The 22,992-nt window shown below is 41.3% G+C and overlaps 2 protein-coding genes across 5 annotated transcripts in view; both read right to left on the minus strand.

Annotated features, from left to right (window-relative positions):
• Nucleotides 1–1,120: 1,120 nt before the first annotated feature.
• On the minus strand, nucleotides 1,121–11,968 carry LOC105925590 (methyltransferase-like protein 24). 2 transcript variants are annotated; one of them, XM_012861521.3, is made up of 5 exons: nucleotides 11,589–11,962; nucleotides 6,911–7,009; nucleotides 4,464–4,600; nucleotides 4,046–4,313; nucleotides 1,121–2,214 (listed from the first exon to the last, which is right to left on the minus strand). In XM_012861521.3, the coding sequence occupies exons 1-5, from the start codon at nucleotides 11,874–11,876 to the stop codon at nucleotides 1,909–1,911; spliced, it is 1,098 nt and encodes a 365-aa protein (XP_012716975.2). In that variant the 5' UTR covers nucleotides 11,877–11,962; the 3' UTR covers nucleotides 1,121–1,908. The 2 variants fall into 2 exon arrangements, with proteins under 2 accessions (XP_012716975.2, XP_021171664.2); XM_021315989.2 differs by having other exon boundaries at nucleotides 2,068–2,214; nucleotides 3,894–4,313; nucleotides 11,589–11,968.
• Nucleotides 11,969–15,857: 3,889 nt separating this feature from the next.
• The window catches only part of ahdc1 (AT hook, DNA binding motif, containing 1), a 34,253-nt gene continuing 27,118 nt past the window's right edge, over nucleotides 15,858–22,992 (minus strand). For all 3 annotated transcript variants that reach the window (XM_021315985.2, XM_012861511.3, XM_036145070.1), the window contains one exon: nucleotides 15,858–17,211. The gene's annotated coding sequence lies outside the window, so the exon portion shown is untranslated. The remainder of the gene's footprint in view (nucleotides 17,212–22,992) is intronic.

Consider the following 22,992-nt stretch of genomic DNA (forward strand, 5'->3'; position numbering starts at 1 on the left):
GATGTGGAAATTTCAACGTAAAGAGCGCAGCTCCACCCGAGCTAGTGGCAAACATCTGGCCGCAGTTTGCGTAAAGGGAGGGCGGAGGGAGCGGCGCATTCCGGAGCGCGCTGCCCGGCGAGCTGGAACGCGTCCGAGGAATGACTGGCACCGGCTGCCGCGAGTACAGAGCTTAATGCAGAGTTCATGGTGGTAAAGCGCATCTTTCCCCTCAACGCCGGTAATTCATGCGGGAAGTGCTCAGCTTTTTACGGAAGTAAGAAGAATGAAAGGAAAGAATGAAACGCAAAGCCCTGTAGTAGAGCGTCAAACAGAGTGATAGAAACCGTGCGTAGCTGTGAACTTGAGTAAAAAAATATATACGCTTTTTGAATAATAATAATAATAATAATAATAATAATATTATTATTATTATTATTATTATTATTATTATTATTATTATTATTAATAATAATAATAATAATAATAATAATAATAATAATAATAATAATTATATATTATTATTATTATTATTATTACGCTTTTTGAATAATAATAATAATAATAATAATAATAATTATTATTATTATTATTATTATTATTATTATTATTATTATTATTATTATTATTATTATATATTATTATTATTATTATTATTATTAGAACTGATCCTGGGCCCTGTTATTGCCCCTGTACTAAAGACATGATATTAATAAATTTCTTAAGATGATCTATGCTGACAGATACTGTAACTGACTGGTCACTTGGACCACTTGTAGTTTTTACCTTCACGGTTTTACTCTAACAACAATTTAAAAATTAAGCTGTTTCACGTTCAGCTCCAGCCATATTGAGATAGGATCAGGGGTCTGCAACCTGCAGTTCAAGAGCCACAATTGGTTCTTTGGCTCACTTAATATATTAAACGATGAAATATCGACCTGTTTAGTTTTTTCCCAATCTTTTGTTCTGTGCCCCCATGAAAAAACACTGGCCCCACCCTGGCCCCCCTGCTAAATTTGGTGTAGGGCCGCCACTGGGGAGGCACTATCATGCTGCAAGGATGCTTTTTATCAGGGGAGGTAAGCTGGTCAGAGATTAGATTTAAGGCGTCATTGTGTTGAATACAAATACAGAACAGCTGGTTTTCAGTGTTTTATTCGTGAGGGAGAAAAGGGATCATTTCACTTGACAAGTTTACGTTTAGTTCGTGTTGGCTATCACATACATTTCATTGAAATATGTGGTTGTCACAAGGAAAAAGGTGAGCAAGTTTAAAAGGATGTGGATGGTTTTGGAAGGCAATGTGTTTTAACAAAACATTTTGAAACAGGCCAGCTTATTATATTATGATATAGAAAGGATGTGGTAAAAACAACTTATTTTATGGTTAAGATTACGTCTTCATTGAAAGGAAGGGAAAAACAAAAGTAGGTACAAAGATTCTCAACAAAACTTTGCCTTTTCACTTTAAAAACGTGCACTTTCACAGATGTACAGCAACATACAGTATACTATATACTGAGTTATACTTGATGAAAAATGTTTTTTTAAAGATCTCAGATTTTTCCCACAAAAAAGTCTAAAAATTAATTTAAATAAAGCACAATCATTTCAGTTTATTTACATATCTCAAACTCAAAACCAAAGTTATCTCAGGATGCCATACAAAAAGGGAAACCAAAAACATTACGAGTCTGAACAAAGTACACCAGCAACAGTTTCTTTTTCAGCCATATATGGCAGTTTTGTCAGTGTTGTCCACATTTCTATTTCCCTTTCAAGTTGTAACATGTAAACCCTTTAGTGTCCACTAGAGGGCGATGTTCAGCGGATATGTTTGTGGCTTTTTCTATTCCACAAAGCTGCCTCATTTTGAGCAAATCTTTAGTGTCGTTTGTTTTCTTCCTCAACAGCATATGACGAGTATCAGTGTCGTGTGTTTGCCCAGCTGAGGGTGTAGGAGCTGCGAGCACTTTCTATGGTGTGCTTCAGGACACTGTGACCCTCTCCGGACGAGCTGTGAACCAATTGGAGTCCGGAGGCCTCGAGGCCCCGAAGGACACTGAACCAGTAGCGGAGCACCTCCTCATCGCTGCCTCCCACCTCGAAGCCTGCCCAGTGAAGGTGCACAGTGGCGACCAGATGATGAACGCTCTGCACAGTCCCCTCCTCGATCCAGCTCTGAAAAACCCGCCACTCAGCGCTTAACAGGTCAGCATACAAAAAATGAACCTAAAAGGGGAGGAAAATATGATATAATTTGTTGTTGTTGTTTTTTAACATCTGGTAATGTTTCAATTAACTCATTAGACTTTTCAAAACATCTACTGAAGTAAATTAACTTTTCAATAATACTCTAAATTATTGAAAATGAGGACACTGCTCAGATCTGTTGTGGTGAAAAAGCTGAGCCAAAAAGTGAATCTCTCGATTGAGTAGTCCGCCTACATTATGACCATCACCCTGATTGTGGGACATGGACGATGAGCGAAACGAATGAGCTTCCTCCATAGGTTGGCTAGGCTTAGCTTTAAATGATGATGGGCTCAAAACAGAGCCTCTGTTCTGCATCGAGAGGAAACGGATGCCAATCTGCCAAACGACCTCCCTTTGGTGATAATCTGGGCAGGTAGCACTGGATGGAGACTGAGGCAGACCAGGGATGACCTGGAGAACTCTGCTGGGGAGACGGATGTGCCCACTAGACCTGTTATACCAGCAACCTGATTTTGGATAAGCAGAAGGTATTATAAGAAGGATTGGATGTTAATTCTAGAAACATAATGTTGTTGGGTTTTTTTAATTATTGTTTAACTTTATGAAAAAGATGCAGGTCCACTTCCACAGTGCGTCCATCAAAATCCAAGAGGATGTATACGTGGATGCTTGCTCTTGAGTCTTTGACAAATATGCGATACTATAATTATGTTGCACTTATCAGATCCATTAGTGTGCTTTAGTGGTAAATAGCTGAGATCGTATATGCAACCATTATCATCAGAGAGAGTGTGTTAAGCCTGACATACGTTTGAATGTCGTCAGAACGCTGAAGTTTTCTGTTGCTTTGTCCCATTTCTTATTTGCTTTCACAATGACAATAATTCTCACTTATATAGTGCTTAATAATCAAGCTCCATCATATATCAGAGCTCGTATTACCCCTTATGTTCCTAACAGAGCCCTTCGCTCTCAGACTGCAGGTCTACTGGTGGTTTCTAGAGTCTCTAAAAGTAGAATGGGAGGCAGATCCTTTAGCTATCAGGCTCCTCTCCTGTGGAACCAACTCCCAGTTTACGTCCGTGAGGCAGACACCCTGTCTACTTTTAAGACTAGGCTTTAAACTTTCCTTTTTGACAAAGCTTATAGTTAGAGTGGCTGAGCCTGGTTCTGCTAAAGGGGAGTTTTTCTTTCCACTGTCGCTTCATGCATGCTTAGTATGAGGGATTGCTGCAAAGCCATGGACAATGCAGACGACTCTCCCTGTGGCTCTATGCTTCTTCACGAGGAGTGAATGCTGCTTGTCAAAACTAGATGCAATCTACTGGGTTTCCTTAGATAGGAAACTTTTGGACTAATCTGTATAATCTCATCCAATCTGTATAATCTGATAGAATTTGACTTTGGAAAGTGCCTTGAGATGACATGTTTCATGAATTGGCGCTACATAAATAAAATTTAATTAATTTGAATTACTACATCTTCAACGTTGTGGCCATGTGCTGTAAATTAATCAAACTATCAAACGATCCATTTTATGTCCTGGTTGTGAGGCAACAAAGCGTGAAAAATGCCGTATTGGGGCTGAATACTTTTGAAAGACACCGTAGAGGCCTGACTCAGACTGCAGGTATGTAACTCCCTCTTGTGGCTGCCGGATGTAACTGGGGGGCCCCCCTGTGTGATTCACTCACTTAAACCCGTTGCCATGGCAGTCGGAGATGGCGCAGAGCCCTGTTACCATGGCAACAACCAAGTAAAAGAGCTTTCTCGGTACGCTGGGGTGAAAAGATCCTGAGGTTGTTTGTTTGGCAAAGTTTTGATTGTTTGCCCTTGCGTCTCTTACGGTGCGGTGGCCCAGCGTCGCCATGATGTCGGCCAGCGAGTGAGAAACCCCACCCTGGCCGCCGCTCTTCCTGTGCCCGCGCCTCCTTGGCGCTCGCCATTCCAGCCACAATTTGTGCTGGCTGACGACGCCCCTGTTGCCTTGGTTACCGGCCAAACTGTTGCCAAGGTGACCAACAGATGCATTGGAGGTGCTGGGATCAAAACGGTGGATTTCACATCCGAGCCTGGAGACGGTGCTCAGAAAGTCTGCGTCTTCTCCATCCATACTGGCGAGACAAAAGGAAAAACAGACCAATAAGGCAGCGCCTCGAGAGAAGTGGTTTAAAAGATTCCTGCATGCATGATTAAATATGCATTGCGTTGTTGAGAGCATCTGTGCCGGTGTTACGAATGCCCGGGTTTGCTGGTACAGACACCTGAAGGAGTAGGCAACGCAGGGTCTATCTGGAGGTGGAAGCAGCCATTCCTCTGCACACAGCAGCCAGCGAGCTGGGGCCGCGGGGGGCGACTCTGCCTGAGCTTTCCCTGGAGGTAAAACCCTGGGGCAGTTCAGCTGGGGACAGGCGAGAAGGAGAGAAAAGCACACCAACATGGAGCTCTGAGAACCATCTGTCTCCGGATTAGCATTCAAACGAGAGGAAGTTAAAGAAGAAGAAGTGGTTCGACAAAGTCTTGTGAAATTTGGAAGCGACATTTCTGACAGTGTTGTCGCCCTGTATCTGTGACACTTTTGAACTTTTAAACTCTTCCATTATCCGAACGCATTTCAGACTCTTTAAAATGGTTTGAACGACTTGAAAGAGAAAAAAACAGCATCCCAGTTGATGCTGTGCTGTGCTGCTTCCCCCTCCTAGTTTCCGTGCACTTGGTGTTGTGTAACTTTAAAATTCTTCTTTGGGAATTTCCAGTCTGAAACAAATCTGGCTCCAGATTTGGCAGAATCTTGCTGGCAGCATATTGACGGCACCTGACTGATCGTATTACAGCTGTGTCAACCCCCCCCACGCGAGTCTGCAGGCCGAGAAGTGCAGTATAGTTTATGAGAGCAAAGAGTTTTCTTCTTTTACTATTGACTGCTGTTTCAAATTTGGCAAGACCTATCACCCACTCAAATGTTCAGCCAGTTCTACGCTCAAGATTTTCTGGATACCTTCAAGAAGGTCAGAGCTGTCAAAGACGTAAATGGAAACAGAACAGGAAGGATTTTTTTTTCTTAAAACGTTTTTTTTTTATCAGACTATATTGGAGTTTTTTCTTGTTTGTTTTTCACTGCAATTTATAATAAAGATTTGCCTAATATAATGACTGTGTCTTGGAGAAATTTCCACACTATATTCCACATTTTGTCATGACACAACCTCTTTAGGGTTTTTTTTTTCTTGGGGGTTTTAAGGAGTTAGGGTTACATAAATTATCACATATTTGTGACTGAAAATAAGACGCATGTTTTTTTTTTTTAATTGCTTTCAACAAATAAAAACTAAAAAAGGGTGACGTGTATTTATCAACCTGCTCTAGATTACATTAGATTCACTTTCATTGCCACGGCACATGTCACAAGAAGATCTTAGGCAGTGATAAGATAATATATATATGGATATTTAGAGAGTCATGCATGCATTTATTTATAAATGTTTATGCATAGAATTACTATTACTACAGATATGTATAGCATTGAAAACTTGTTGTATATGACGTATTGTAGGATGGAGACAACAGAAATCTATCTATCTATCTATCTATCTATCTATCTATCTATCTATCTATCTATCTATCTATCTATCTATCTATCTATCTATCTATCTATGCAATAACATATGCAATTGAAATATGAATGTGCAATAGTGTAATCATATATACACTGATGGGGTCTAGTGCTGTGTGGGGGCTCCACTTCCTGCTACTGAGGCTATCTCCTCAGTAGCAGGAAGTGGAGCACCACTGATGTGCTGTGCAGACCAGAAAGTGTCCATCCACCCAACCTGACTGGCTGGGTATGGAGAGCTTCTGAGTCTGAGAAGTAGCCAAGAGACACACGGATAGGAAAACTACAAGCCATGCATCCCAGAGCTACAATGTGATGGCTTTGATCAAAGCATATTTATGTGTTAGAATGGTCCAGTCAAAGTCCAGACCTAAATGCAATTAACAACGTGTGGCAAGACAGGTAAACTGTTGTTCACAGACACTCCTCATCTAATCTGAATAAGCATGAGCTATAACATGAAGAAGAATGGGCAAAACCTTTAGTCTCCAGATTTGCTGGTAGAGACATACTCTATAAGCCTTGCAGCTGTAGCAAAAGGTAGTTGTACAAACTATTGGCCCAATTAGGCTGAATACAAATGCATGCCACACTTTTCAGAAAATTATTGGTAAAACGTTTAGAAAACAACGTACTTGTTTTCCTTTGACTTTAAAATTATGCAAAGGTTTGCTGTGTCTCATCACTTCAAATCCTATTGAAATACCTTCAAGTTAAAGGTGTAGCGTGACGAAATGTGAAGCTCATAAGGCATTAATACTTTTCCAAGGCTTTACAAGAACATGTAGGATTTTTGGTTGACACTTCTCTGTCATTTAGCAGCTTGTTACGCTTGTAGAGTTTCAAGAAAACTGGCAAACTTTCTGCAATGCAGTTGTAAAATCTGCATTATTAAGCCCAACATATAAAATTTTAAACACAGTTTTGAACAAACGTTAAATTATAAATTTGAGGATGCATTGGAAAATTTGATGCAATGACTTTTCTATTATTTTTTTTTGCGAGCCTGGACACTGTAGGTAAGAAAGTTAAAATTGTCGATGCCTTTTTATTTTTTATTTTTTTTTACTTCCGTTCAGGTGTTTTCGGCAGGCCTACCTGTGGCCTTGCGATGTACGTGATGATACGACTGAGTTCTGCTGGGAAGGACGGCTTGTTCGCCGCCCACCGCTGCACCTCCATCACTCTGGGTCCCACCTGGGAGAATAATGTGTACAAACCTTATGTCAATAAAGTGTGGAGAAGGAAATAATAGACGATTCAGGGGAATTAGGAAGGCGGCTGAATAATGCAAAGGGAAGACAGAAGAGAAGAGCTGAGGAGGCAGGTCACAGGCGCTGACCCCAGGCCCGTTGGTATTTGACTGAAACTCCTCAACAGACACGCACACAAATACCCATCTCTACTCCTAACGCCATGGCAACCTCTGCAGAGCAGGAGGGGAGCACCAGAATTAGTCAGAGAGTTTAGCCTTGGGCAGATAAAGAGAGGGGGAGTAAGAAAAAAGGAAAGCAGAGGGGAGCCGGAGAGGAGTGAGTAGAAGGAGGGGTTTGGGGTAAAGAAGTAACAGACGCATGTGTACTCAGAAACACGGACGGAGGCTGAGGATGGAGCGACAATCTGTCCAACCTCAGGGCACAGACAGAAAACAGACCGGCTGTCATCCTCCTGTGATCTGGGGTCAGGGCAGGGCTCGCTCCTTGCCCTCACCTGTTCTGTCATGCAGGTAATAATTCACAGAGCTGCACCCGAGCCGGCCTACCCCACGCTGGATGAGGACACCTCATCAGCCAGGCTTTATCGGCGTTCCTCAGCTTACAATGCACAGTTTAAATGACCTGTACCTACATGCGGGGTTGCTATGGGCTACTGGCCTCCTACTCACACCCTAACAGGTTTTCCTTGTCGGGTGTCAAGCTGTGCTTCAATGCAGATGTTTGGCAGCACTTCCTGCAACATCTTGCATGTCTTCATGCTTATTTTGAGCCTTATTGGTACTTTATTCCCGCGTTTTGCTACTTTCCAACTCTGTTAGTCACTCCAATTATGTCATTCATGCGCAGTCTATGTCTTGTCATGTGTTTCCATTGTTTAATGCATAGGTCAGGAATATCTACAAACTATGAGTCATATTTGGTCTTTATGACCAAATTAAATCTGTTTGTAGTCACTGAACCGTGCATAATGGTTTGGAAAAAAAATGATTGCTTTCAACATTTTACAAACATCTATAAGTGTTTGTGAAATGTTGAAAGCAATCATAAATATAGATATAAATACCTACATAACAATATAAAATTGTTTTGTTTAGAAGTTTAAGCGATGCAATTTTCTATTCTATTTCTAGTTTTCAGAGCAAAGGAAACCATCAGACATTTACCTAAATGTAATGCTCTATATTTGTGGAAAATAAAGCAGAAAGTGCCATTTATGGCCCAGTGACAAAAATCAACAAAAAAAGTACAGGAAAAAAAACAATACAGACATAGATAACATTAATGCAACATTATTATTATTATTCCATTTGATTAGGTCTATGTAGGTGCCGCACTCAGACACATGGAAGTGTCCTTTTTTGTTATTTACTAGAATCTTATCACATTATTCATTATTTAACTTTATTATTATTGCTAATTGTATATTTGAAAACGCTGCTAAATTCCATGTAAAGTTTTGCCAAAAGTTTACTAGAGTTTAATAGAGCTCTGAAGGGCCTAGAGGGCCACATGCAGACCCAGAGCTGCAGGTTGCACAGCTCCCGGCTCAGCGTTTTAAACTTTGTTTAAATCTTTCTTGTCGTCTAATTTTGACATATCTTTTTATCCCTTTCTCAGGTTAAAATCCAACCACTTCTCTAGAAAGCACTACATGTTCTTGAGGGTTTAAGAGCTTCAATGTCCTCTGGAACAGATTTACTAGTTTTGAGTTAATCTGCTCCTGGCTGAATTGTTCTGCTACTTTATGTTATGCTGCAGTTTTTTCCCCCACTAAATTAGTTATAAAAATTAAATGTATGACATATCCTGCAGGACTGGGTTTTAATATAGTTTTATATCTTGATCCCAAATGTTGAGTTTATGCTGTTGAAACAATGGTGGTTTTAGCCAAAGACTGGGTCAAAAATTTGTTGGCTTTATTACTCCTTACAGGGAGCAATTTTGAAATTTACAGCAGCCTGATCAGATTTCATTGAACCTCTTCCACAGGATGAAATTAGACGCGATAAAATGAAGTGTATAGTTATGTTAATGTCAGTGGGTTGTGGTAATGACAGTAGTGTTGACTAGAGAAGGAGTTTATTCATTTAACATCAGCATTTTACCTGCTTAGCAGTGTGCTTCATTGTATAATATGCATTTCATTATCCGCTTTCGCTTGTTTGTCAGTAAAAGTCGACATTATGAGGTTGTTCTGCTCAATTGTATTGCATCATCTAATTGAAAATACAACGGGCTCATTTAAGATCAAAACAATACTCATTTAATTATTAACATGAGACCAGCGGATCCCAAACCTTTTAGCTTCCAGTCACACTATGTTGTACTGCATCCAGATGCAACAACATGCACAATCTTTTTCTTTTATGTATATTTGTATGTTTATGCACTGTTTGAAATTATTGTTTTGGGTGCCTATTATTGTACATGTGTGATGTTTTAGTGCACCAGTTACCAGAAGAAAGTCGTTTTCGGTAAAACTAATAACCTAGAAAAACACTGGAAGAGAGCTGTGACCCCAGTAATGTTCAAGCATTGCTGAGGCAGTCGGCTGCATCAGCAACTGATTTATTCTCTCTATCCATTTATATGTGATGTCATTAATACAGCAACTTTTGTAACAAAAATATGCTTCTAACCAAGAGAAACCTATACTCTTGAACGATACAAATATAAAAATGGTAACAAAAAGGAAATCCGCCATTCATAGATGGAAGACAATGCATCTATATATACCCCGTCTTTAACAAGCTGCCTTGTCCCCCCATCTTGATTTTAGGGTTCACCTACCGGGTCCGGGGGCCGGTGCCTGGACCTGGGAATATAGGATGTGTGTGGTAAGTGTTTGGAGTGTTTGCATGTTAGGGCATTAGGATGGGAACGAGTGAATGAGACTGTGTATGTAGTTTTCTGTTTGTTTTCTTGTCTGGTTGGGTTTGTGCTGACCCCTCTCTTGGGACATCTTGGGTCTCCACTGGGTGTGGAGCCCATCCCCCCCCCCGTCCTGCTCCCCTCCGCTGGCTGGCGCCTTGGTGGTACTCGGTGTCCGGGGATGGGTGCCCGGGCGGGTGCCGGCTCGCTCCTGGCGACTGCTTCGCGGGGCCTGGCCCCCGGGGCTCGGCCGGGGCTCCCGCCGGGGGATAGGGCGCCCATGGGGCTTCGGGTCCCTGGGGCCCATGGCCGGATACGCTCCAGTGAGCTGGCTGCTGGCAGATTCCACGGGCTCATCTCCGCGGCTCCCGGGGGCTTCGACATTGTAGCTGTTGGAGGGGTTTCCTTGGGGCCGTCTCTCCTCTCACCCCCTTGGGTGTGGGGAGACAGATTTCCTGTGTTGGCCCATCTTGGGCACCTTTACTCTGAAAGTCCCTTCGGGCATCTAGGGTCTTGGTTCCTCTGGCGTCTGCCTTAATGCTCTTTTTTCATGGGTGAACCTTACATGCACGGGCGCACTCTCACGTACATCTGCGGGTGCTTGGATCCAGGTGTTTACAGACTCACTTCCATACAGAAAACCCCTGTTATTATCTTCGGCTGTAACTTTATGCATGTTGTGTTGATTAATACTGTAAATGCTTCGGTGATGGTATTAATGTGTTGCTTGATTGTATCTGTGATACTTTGTTGGCTGGTTGTGCTTTTCTTTTTGCGTCTCTCTTTGCAGGTGAAGAAGCAGACTGCGGATGTTATATAATTCTCTCCCTTTTCTCTCCTCTTTTTTTCACCTTTTCTCCTTTTTTTCTTTTCTACCTTCTTTGTTTTAGTGTCTATATGAAATGAAATATTCCCTGCATAAATTATAATAAAGCTAAAAAAAACTGTATTGTAAAGCCACATAAGACTATTTTGATTGATTTGAGTCTTTTTTATGGAAACCAATATTATATAAATATTATATTATATTGAAGCAACAAGTTTGTAAGAACTCTGAAGTTTTTGAGAAGCGTTTGAAATGGGAGGGAGGGTGCAGAGCATTGCGAGCAGCTGAGACTGACAGGAGGGACAGGAGAGAGCAAAGCAGGTGACAGATAGAGGAAAAAAGAGCCGAAACAGCAAAACCACACAAAAAAGTCTGCACCTTTTTGGACCTTTGGCATTCCCCCACAAACTTGCTCTTGAAAGATGTCTCTCTACTGACCCCCCAAAAAAACCGAAATATTTCCAATCTTTTCTTCTACCATTGTACATCTAGTCTATTACTTTGGTTCCTGAAGAGGATGTCAAGACAGCCCACTTGCTGGTGGACATCCCCCACCTTTGGAAAAATTGGCTTGTTTTAAATCAGCAGTTTTTACAGGTCTTTATGTTTTATGGTCTCGGCTGAAAGATTGTAGATTTTTTTCATGCTGTTTGTTATTCATTTCTCTTTAATATTTTATGTAATTTACACAAAGTTGTCACTAGGCAATAAACTCATTTAATACAATCTTATTGTTGTTTTCTTCTTGTTTTATTAAATGTACCTTATATGAATTATTCTTTCTTGGAAATAAATGAGTAACAAACACATGAAAAGGTTAAGACATAAACTTCACAACAATGTTTCTATATCTTCTACCAACCTGCCGTTCGTGCAGCTCGTTCTCCTCCTCATACGCTCGCTCCACGTTCCTCATCAGCGCTCCTTCCTCCTCCATCCCTGGTCTCCCAGAGCGGGCTCCCCCAGCCTGGCCTGTTGAGCCCCTCTCCGGCTCGATGCTGATAACGGTGAAGGCGACGCCTCCGTCCCTCTCCTCCACCCACAGACGGGCCAGGACGAGGAGCTGCAGAGCGAGGAGAACCGGCGGGATCAACAGCAGCAGGAGGAGGCCCACACCCGAGCGGGGGGACAAACCAGCCAGGTCCCGCATGCCTCCTCCGTGGCTGCGCCGCCGAACATCTCCCTGTAATCCAACTTTCTCCTGCTCTCCCCATGGGCTGAGAGGAAAGTCCCAGCTGGGTCCTCCTCCATCCCCTCCCTCCATCCTCCTCCTCCTCCTCCTCCTCCTCCTCCTCCTCCTCTCCGTGTGACCCTCAGGGGAAACTTGTGATGACTAGGCGCATTCCTGAGTCAGTGGTGGTCCCTTTTCAAAACGCTGTTTTATTTACCTAACAAACAACTGCAGAGTCAATAATTACCAAACGTTGTCAAGGGTGGGGGGGGATTAAATCCTTCCCGTCAGCTGACGAGGAAGCAGCAGACATTCTCACACAGGACTCACATTCGCAAGAAAGAGTTTAAAAGATAAAGATGAATTTGTTGAGAAGCATCAACTTTATCTCAGTCACAGTGCAGTGTAGTTACAATAAACACAATGCTGAATATATTTTAGAGTTACTGCTACTGGCTACAATTAAATGTAGTGTATTTCCCCCGTTTTAATATTTGAATAAATATATTTCACTGTTGGTTTATGAAGATCTTTTTAAAGATTTTCTTCATTTCCAGAGGAATGTGTTTTATCTGAGCAAGCAACTTCACGCTGACCTGCACATCATTTAAATTAACCCTAGAGAAGCCTCTAAACTCCGGGAAAGAAACATTGTTTTGTCTTATCGTGATGGATTTCAGTTGGTGCTACAAAATATTGAAGATCAGCATTATTTTTAGCTTGCATTACATTATTACATTAAATAATAGTTCCAGGCTCAGCAGGGGCCTTTGTGTGTGGAGTTTGCATGTTCTCCATACCTGCATAGGCTCTCCGGTTTCCTCTACCACTAAAGACATGCCATGAGTGGCAGCTAACCCTGATCTATGAAATTTTGTTGTATGAATAATGACAAATAAAAGCATCTCATCTTATAAATGCTTTGTTTCTGCCTTATTCTTCTTTTAAATTTTCTCTGTTTATGCCAACGTCTCAATCTTGTCTTCCTTTGGATCAACACAACAAGCCAAATGAAACGGTTTGTGCTTCCATGCTCTCTTTAAAACAATTGTCGACGGATCATCTCGATCGTCTAAGAGCATTGATGATCAAGATGAATGATGATGCCTCTCGGGTAGTGTTTCACAACTTTAATATGTCTTTTAGAAATCAGGTGAAAACGGAGCTCCATTTTCTTGTTTTTGAGTAAACGTCCATTTGCCTCATTTTAAAGGCAGCAACAGCAAGAAAAGCACCTGCCGCATTTGACACATACAGCGTCATTAATGGAAAATACTGTATCTAAATGGCCACGCTCTTGAGCTGGGCAATTTAAAAAAAAAATCACAATTGTGTTTCAGCCAGTGCTTTTTCGTAAGTGTTCTTCGTGCTGAGGAATGATGAGCTTTTAGCCATCAGAACAAAGAGGTCCAGTTTAAAATCTGATTATCCCTTAGGTCTGAGCGAGCAATAAGCAGTGAAGTCATTGAGACTCAAAACATTTAGGCTTTTTTTTTTCAGCTCTGTGGCATTTTGTCTGTCGCTGCATGACAAAAGAAACCTCCTACAAATCTGGAAACAGCTTTTATCTCAAGATGTCTAATACTTACCACTGCTGCCCTCAAGGTGTTTATTGTGTTTATTATTAAAACAACAAATATTAATTCAACTGCTTCTTAAAGGGGCCTAGTCACATATGACTTCTTGAATTTCTACGCCAGTAGCTCACTGTGGTTGCATACAAAGGCTTTCAGATGAAATGATTGTGCCCTGTTGGCATGTTATATTTTATTTCTGTATTTTATACATTGTTTTTGCTCTATTTGTTAGTAAACTACGCACTTCTGTGTATATGTACAATAACAAGCCCAGGAACTACAATATTGCGCATGTGTACAATAAGTAATCAAGGAGAATGAAGCCAAGAGTATCAGCAACATCCAGCGAAGGAGCAAAAAGTAAAGTAACCCTAACCGTGTAGCTCATGTTGGTCTTTGACCACGCCGAGCTGACGGGACTACTGGCTCTAGCTGCGTCGCCATCTTGCTTTCTGATAGTTTCTCAGTACTCCTGGTGCTTTTCAGGCTCAAAAAGGACTAAGTGAACACTATCAGGACGTTATTGTTGCCATTTGTTGTTTTGTTTGAAGATGAATATAATGGGTGTTTGTGTTTTCTTTTCATGATCAAAATATGTGACAAGGCCCCTTTAAAGTAATTTTGGTCTATTATTTCCTTGTGGTTTTGGTGTTTAGTCTTCTTGAGACTTTTGTTTAGTACCTGTTAAGGTGAAGGATGGTTCCAGTCTGCAAACTTTTTCACAAACTTTCGTGATCCGGTCACAAATGTTGCCGCGCTTTACTCGTCGAGATTGCTGCATCCACTCAAACCAGTGTCAGTTCTTTAAAATGATGGCAACTATGATGAAGCAACTTTGTGCTAATAATGCTGCTATTACCTCTGTGTACGCCTGTGTTTTTCTGTCACATATGTAAAATGTACCCCTGGTTCAGCGCTATTTTTTATTTATTTTTTTGTCTTGTTCTTACTAATAGTAACTCCCAGCCGGTCATAGCAGATGGCCCCTCCCACTCAGGTTGGTTGTGCTAGAGGCTTCTTCCTGTTAAAAGAAAGTGCTTCCTTTCCACTGTCGCCACATGCTTACTCGGGATTAGAGAATGCTGCAAAGTCAACAAGTCAGCTGGGCATCCTTACACATAAGTTACTTTTAACCAGATATCATTAAAATATAATCTGAATGTACTGTATGTACTTGTTTGCCTTTTCCAGTGCCTTCAGATGACATCCATTGTAAATTTACACTACAGTCATATTCAACAAATTAGCCCACATTTCAATTACAACTTGTTTTTATTGGTCTGATGTAATAATCTGGTCTTTAATGTAGATTTTTCATAAGATGTAAGTGGAAAATCATCACAGTTAACTGAAAGGCTTGGAAAGAGCAGGGTGTGTATCATAAGTCTATGATGTGTTTCACAAAGTGAAACTGAGTTACTGAAATGAATGAACTTTTCATTTAAATTCGAATTCATTGAATATGACTGCGTATAAGCCAAACTGAATGAGTCTTAAGACTTATGGTTTAAGTTACTACTGAGTATTATTGGACATTAGGCGAGAGCAAAGTGCCCCTCAAATGTAAATGTTGTATTTAAGCCAAATATTATGCGGAGACCACCATGTGGATCAGCTGGATTAGTTAGCCGGGATTTCTTCGCCTATTTGAATGCCGATAAAAAGTCAATGTTTTCTATAAATATAGAATAACGTGAAACTCAAGAGGGAGAGAGCAGATGCCCCCTCCCCCTAACCGTTCTGTCTGTCATGTCGTGTTGTTGACAGAATGTGTCCCCCCCCCCGTCTGCCATACAGTGGAATGTCACAGCAAACACGTTTCCTCCGGCCATGTCTGAGTCTATTTAATCAGCCTGTTGACAAACTGTACACAATCTGCGGCCCGTAAACTTCCCCCATCTGCTTTCACTCTCCGTCACTCTGCCACGTCCGTCTGGCGCTCGCACACAAGCTGTGGATTTACAATATTTCAGTCTAACAGCGAGTTACTTTCTAGAAACACACGCGGCCCCCATTTCCAGCTGACCTGTGTATAGTTTCTGCTTTAACCCCATATTCTGGATTAGGATTAGACATGGTAAAATAAAACGCTTAGTGGATTTCACTTCCCCTGCATTTAAAACCCTCTCCGACACCTTTTTCTGATTTTCCTCAGTCTGGTTCCTTTCCAGCTACCAACACGTCCCGCATTACTCTCCTCATCACTCATTCCTCTCCTCCCCTCTTTTTTTTTTTTTTTTTTTTTTTACTCCCCGCCGAATCGTGTCCTTGTTTGAACTCCCTCCCTCACAGTTGCAGGCAAAGCCCAATGCTTACAAAGGCTCCCGAATCACATGCAAACACCTCGTTTTATCTGACGAAGAAACTGCACGACACAGACAAGTTTACCAATGGCAAGAACATAATGTGTATTTAAATATTTTGCACCTCAGATACATACATGATATGTAACAGACAGATATACATTTTTTTTTTTTTGCAGCACAAAAACCACCAAACAACACAAGACCACGGAAAAAAGAAGGGAGAGAGTGAAACAAAGAAATGAGGCCCCGCCAAGACTTTGTCGTCTCTGGAGCCCAAATCCTTTTGACCCCACGGACACGCACACACGCGCACGCACACACACGCGCACGCACACACATAGGGGGAAAAAAAGCAAACAAACTCACATATACATGCATCACTGCAGTCACGCAAATCCATCCTGTCTGGCGTCCACACACACAAAAAAACAAGGGTCTCTTTGGGGCCGTTGTGTAATTTCAGTGTCTCTTTCCCTTGTAGTTAAAACAGCAAAACACAGGATGTCGAGTCTCCAAGCTGCAGTCCTCCTACTCCTCTTCCCCCTCCCCATCAGAGCGGAGAAACCACGGAACCAAGACGCAGAAGAGGGGAAAGTTGATGATGGCTCCCCCCATCCCGCCGCCGTCTCCCCCCCTCCCTCCGCGGGCTTGGAGCTGAAGTCGTATGTACAGATGCTGGTATTTCAAGAGCAGAAACTGATTTTGTCCGCTTTTTCTCTTATGGGACACAAACATCAAGACGAAGTGCACAGAGCGGGACGTTTGGCTAGGCTGATGGTATTTTTTTAAGAAAAGAAGAAGAAAAAAAAGTCGATTTTTGGGCTCAGGTTGCGGCACAAGACAGTTGAGTGGTTTGAGTGCAGAACATTGCAGCTGGCTTTAGCGGTAGATGGGGGAAGTTTTGGAGACAGAAACAGAAAGGGCGAGAGAGAGAGAGAGAGAGAGAGAAAGCAGAGTGATCCTAATTTGTCTATACTGCAGAACAGAAATGGAAAGGACTCGGCGAGATACTGCATTTGTCACAGAAGGACCCAAAGGGATGGGGAAATAGGTTCGACTCAGTCCACGGGCGTCTGGAGTTCGTCTGTCAGCTCCTCTTGGCCGTTCCCTTATTCCAGGGCCGAGTGCTCACGTATGATCATGGTTAGGTAGTGATCTAATCTGCACATGCGTTTCTGTGTGTATTTTATTTGCCTCTGTGCGTGTTTGTCTGAGAGTGAGTGTCTGTGTGTGTGTGTTTTTTAATTTTTTATTTTTTTTCTATGTACGTGCATGCTTGAGTTTCATGGGTTGATCTTGATTGTCAGTGCTGGAGAATTAAAGCTTTACTGTCCAAAGCTGGCAGCTAAATTCTCACCCTTCAGTTCAGTCTCACACAAAGAAGTCCCCTTAAAAAATATGTTTGGAAATCTGTAAAAGCTTGAGTTGAACCTGGAAAAAAAAATACGCAGAAAGAGAGAGAGAAACATTAAAGTCAAAGAAAATTATTACACAAGGAAAAAAAATACATTAATCCCTTTTAAACCTTAAAATTGTTAGATTTGCCACATTTCTACCCAATATTAAATCCATTTAAGGGTTTTACTGAGTGCAAAGTATTCACACCCCTTGAACGTTTTCCCATTTTGTCAATTTACAATTAGAAATTGTGTTTTATTAGCTTTTTTATCAGACAAACTGCATAAATGTAGTCAAAAGAAAATTATTAAAAAAAAAATACAATCTAAACAGGCAGCCCTTTTTAAAATCCAGTGCAACCAGAAGTCCATCAACGTCCCTGAAATGTATAAAGAGTCCGTCTGGGTGTAATTTAAACGTAGAATCCTGTTAAAGTGGCTGTTTTCTAAAGGCCTCAGAAGTTTGTTAGGAAACATTAACAAACGGCATCATTTAAAAAAAAAGCACAGATGACAGGTCAGAGATAAGGAGAAGGTGAGGAGAGTACTAAACAGAGAAGCAGCCAATAGGCCTGGAGTTGCTCTGGAGGAGCTGCAAAGATCCACAACTCAGGTGGGAGACAGGACAATTATCAGCCATCAAACTAGGCCTTTATGGAGGAGAGTGGAGACAAAATCCATAAATGGTCCCATCTACAGTTTGCCCCCACTCAATGTAGATTACCAAAGAAACATGTTGAAGAAGATGATCTGGTCTGGTGAGACCAAAATTAGGCCAAACACAGGCCAAATCTGGTAAAAAAAGAAAATAACAGTCAGGGCCTCCCTACTGAAGCTGCTACCCCCGCGACCCGACCCCGGATAAGCGGAAGAAGACGGACGGACGGGGCTGCAAAAGACGTGAGACATGGCAGAGTCTCATCTTACAGCAGGACAAGCTAAACACCCAGAGTTACAATGAAAAGATTTAAATTTGAGCGCATTCATATGCAAACGACTGTCCCCAACTCAAAGTCCAGACCTAAATCCAAATGAGAATCTATGGCAGGAGTTGATGTTCACAGATGCTCCACATTCAGTCTCACAGTGAGGTGGAGCTGAAGACTTGCAGCTGTAACTGCAGCGAAAGCAGGTTCTCTGGCTATTGACTCAGCTGATCCCAAAACAAATGTACCCCACACTTTTCAGATTTTTTTTCTGTAAAACAAGTTAAAAACCATGAATCATTTTCCTTCTACTGCACAAAATACGTGCCACTTTGTGTTGGTCTGTAACGTAAAATCTCAGCCAAAGACATCGAAGTTGATGGTAGTAATGGGACAAAATGTGAAAAGGTTTGAGGGAGTGGAAAGTATTTAGAGTTCATTATTGCATCGTTTGTAAACCAGAACGCTCTGGAGTCTAGAAATAGCAAATCTACCTTAGTGAGCTGACTTTAGTTGTTTTCTGACATCTGTTTGGTTTTCAGCAAATTAAATGATGCAGTTGGGCTGCGCTGAGGTTACTGATTTAGCCACTGCAGAGGATCCCACCTCTAGAAAACTTCTGTGCTGCATTCACGTTGCATTTAACGCTGTAAGGTTGAGTTGTAATCAATATCTATTCACCTGTGCTGCATTTGGCTGAATCTGAGCTGACAGTGGATCCCTGTACTCAGCAAAGACTATAAAGTGTGAGCTGTAGGAGTGTCTAACCTGATTTTTCAGGGCAAAAACATGCAAGACAGATTGAACACGTTACCATAAGGAGCGGCATCTAGTCACAAAATGCTACACATGGCATAAAGAGCAGCCAATACAGGTTTGGTCAATATGTTTACCAAAACACATCACGAGCATAAATTATTCATTTAAAAAGAATTTGATGTGCAAGTTTGAACTGATTGTGGATTTTCTACAATCCATGCATGGTTAAAATGATATGCACGGACTTAAACGTGTGCATACATCCCCGCTAACATTCGGATAAATGTTCCTTAGCAAGTAGGGGTACCAGTGTATCTATCTGAAAAACAGCTTTGACGTGTGTTTGGGATCAACACAGCCCCTGAGCATGATGCTGACACCAATGTGCTTGACAATTAGGTTTGAAAGCCTCACATTATCTCCCCCAAGCTTACTCCCTGTCGCTGTGGCCAAATTGCACAATCTTTTTTATTGTCTGAACATAAAACGTTCCTCCAGATGGCATTTGTCTTTCACATGTGGACGGCTGCAAATTTTATCTTAGCTTAAGTGAGTCACTACTTTATTTGAGTCATTTAGTTTGCACTTGAACACAAACGACTGTTTGAACGGGACCGTGATCCCAAATGGACATCAAAACAGTTTTGGACAACATGAAGACTGACATTAAACTTCTGGGCTGGCCTTTCCGAAAGAACGATCTGATCCCTGTCGCAGATTACTGAACTTCGCTTAAAAGCCAAATATGTGCCAAGAAATCTGAAATAAACATAAACATTCAACTTGCTGTTGAATGTTTACCCAAATCATGGTGGGGACATGTATTTATTAAAGCCTGCATGTATAATGTTGACTGGTTATGGGTTAAAGATAATCTTAATAATGGACATTGCCCATGATCAGTGCACTAAAATAGTGATGTATCTCATTTAAGAAAAATCCTGCCTAATGGCAATAAGTTGCTAAGTCCCTACTTTTTACCGCAGCGGGCCTGATGAGGTTTTACTGAATGGGGGGGTAAGATTTGGGGGGGACGCCCCAACAGAAGCTGGAAGAGGCAACGCTGTCACTTTAGTTGATTTGTGAGGAATTTTCTGACCGTAACTCCACATCTGTTCCTTCTTCTGCTTGCAAGTCTGACTGTATTCCTCTAAGACAAGGGTAGGCAGGATACTGTTTCCAAATGGTCATATTGACTTGTTTAAAACTATTAAAGGGCCAGACAGTGGAACAAAATTTCTTTCCCAGCAACAAGGCTGTACGATGCTCTGAATACATATTTTCCCTCCTGATGAATTTTGTAAAAGGCTAGCGTGCTTAGTGAAAAAAACGCTCTCTTGAACAGAGTGATATGCTCTTGCCACACCAGATAACCCGTCTGCGAAATGACACTTGTGACAAAACACCGTATTTCAATGTCAACAACATTTAGAGTCAAAGTTTTTTTAAACCCAGGTTCAGCGTGCAAAAACCTATTTAGTTGCAAAAGTGCAAATCAAATTGAACATGTTTAACATTGACTTTGTTTTCAGTAAAGTTAAAATTCATTATGAAAATGCTGGATTTCAATTACTTATTTTTTTCCTATTGTTTTTATATGAGGATTTTGAGTCTAATGTTGTTTTCACAAGCATTAAGTGGAATATCATCATAATTGAAGGACTCGTCACCTGGAAATCAGACTTTTTCATGTTACAACATGTGTGTTTGGTCTCAGTTACAACCTTTCAGAAAATCAGGAGTGTAAAGGTGACTTGTTTTTTTATTTTTTATTTTTTTGGTGGGCTCTCTGTACCAACTAGTGAGTGAGTGTGCTCTCCACAGAGTGAGATGTTGGTGCTCCTCCTAGATTTACGTCACTCGTGGAAGGACGCTAACATAAGCCACGCCCGCCTCTCGTCGACCACCTGAAATCACTAGTTAAGTCGCCGTCACTGACATGTGGTGTTAAAAGCAAAGATGTCCAAACGTCGCGCTCACGTCAACTGCTCCGTTGTTTTGTTGCCAAAATAAACATGCAAATGCTTTCAGTTTGCCTGCATCTGTGGACCAAACTACCAGGGAGCAGTGAATTAAGGTAATCCTTGATGACTCTCCCTACAAGTCTTTATGTATGCCCTTCACATTTTGAGTGTTTTGTTAACTTGGGACATTACCAGACAAAGATGGCATCAAGTTTGCGTTTGGAGAAAAAGGGATGATAACAACAATCAGGAACTCATCTTGCAGTGCAGTCGGTAATTGTTGTTTTTTTGTTTAACTTTTTACCTATTGTGTAAGAGACCGGGAAACGATGGTAAACGAACCGTAGCAAATTGCTAATGTTGCTAACGCGACATCCCCATGTAAGATACACACTTCTAGCGTTTGTGGTTTAAAATCTCCTCATGTCATTGCTTTTCTATGTGGATGTTTGTAAACTGCTCCACGTGTTTGTGTGTGCCTGAGCAAAGGACCGCCATCCCATAAAGTGCTAATATCACGCTGCTAACCAGTAAGATCTCCATGGGAAGATCTTACTGGTTAGCAGTACCCTCACGAGAAAGAAAAGGGGTATGAAAAAGGGTGCGAATGAGCTCTATTTAAAAAAAAAACTTCTCCTAAAAATGATTAAACGTGAGTTTAAAGACATTTTCAGGATTGTATATGGAAAACACCAGGTTATGACTCTAACAAAAATAAAGGCTCGAAAACAGCAGTGTGTGTCATAGGTCTACCATGTGTTTCACTTAGCGAATTGAGATACTGAAATAAATAAACTTTTCCTTCTTCGTCTATACTCATTAGTGCATGTCTTCAGTTGTTGTGGGGCAGGAGCCGGGGGTTCAAACACAAAGGACAAACAGCCATGCTCACGCACACACTCACCTAAGGGCAACTCAGAGAGACCAAATAACCTAACAGTCGTGTTTCCAGACGGAGGAGGAACCCCGGCATGCACAGGGAGAACAATGCAAAAAGACCCCAGGCTGGGTTACGACCCCAGGACCGTTTTGCTGCAAGGCAACAGTGCTACCAACTGCGCCACTGCAGCTTTTTTTTTTTTTTGTGAGAAGATTAAGTGAATAACATATATGGGCCCTTTAAATAGCCTCTGACTCATTCGTCTAATTATAGTACTCAGCAAATGTGTTCATTCCTTTTAAACATTTTCACATTTTCATGTAGATTGTATGTCATAGATCTGTGCAAGGCATTGCATTAATGCATAATGGTGAAGTGGAAGTAAAAATGATACAAGGTTTTCAAAATGTTTTACAAACACTATCTAAAAGTTGTTGTTTCCATTTGATTTCAACCCCGCTGAGACCATAGCTAGCGGAAACATATTTTGCTGTAATATATTACATCTAGAGACTTAAATGTTTGTTTGTTCTTTGACAAACAACAATAAAGCTCAGGCAGGTTGCGTGGAGAGAATCTGTAAAAGAGAAAATTCACATTTTTACTGAGCAACTCTAATATGTCAATATACTGTTTTTCTAAACCACCACGTTCTAGCTCTGTCTGCGTGCTCAGAGTCGTTGTTGTGCTGGAAGTCGAACCGCCACTGAAGTCTAACGTCTTTTTTAGTTCTTAACAGGCTTTCTGCCAGGATTACCCTGTATTTATCTCCATCTGTCCTCTCATGAATCTGAGCCAACTTCCGTGTCCCATAACATGAAGAGCATTCACACTGCATGATGCTGCCAACACCATGTTTCCCTGTGACAGTAATGGTTTTTGTTTCCTTTACGCCGGGTTTTGCATGTAAGCCTGAAAGTTTCATTTTAGATTATCCACACTTCACACTGGACTTCTAATTACTTTCTTTCAACAATGGCCTTCTTTTTTTCCCGTCTGTATGTGGAGGTTTGCTCTCTAATGTTTGGTAATAAACCTCTGACGCCTTCACTTTTATTGACTTCTGAAGGCAATTGGGTGCAAGGAACTTTAATTTAGTTGTGTTAGATTAATGCAGTGGTTCCCAAACTTTTCTCAGTGGGCCCACCTGTGATTTAAAAGAAAGTTTTTGGGCTCCCCTCAAACCAGTCTTTTCGACAGTTGAACAAAGAAAAGTCGAATGCAGTAAAACTTGTAATAAAATAAACAGCAATTTTCTTTAAATCACAAAACTACCACTTTTAAAG

Source organism: Fundulus heteroclitus, chromosome 13, assembly GCF_011125445.2.
Source record: "Fundulus heteroclitus isolate FHET01 chromosome 13, MU-UCD_Fhet_4.1, whole genome shotgun sequence".
NCBI classification, from domain to species: domain Eukaryota; kingdom Metazoa; phylum Chordata; class Actinopteri; order Cyprinodontiformes; family Fundulidae; genus Fundulus; species Fundulus heteroclitus.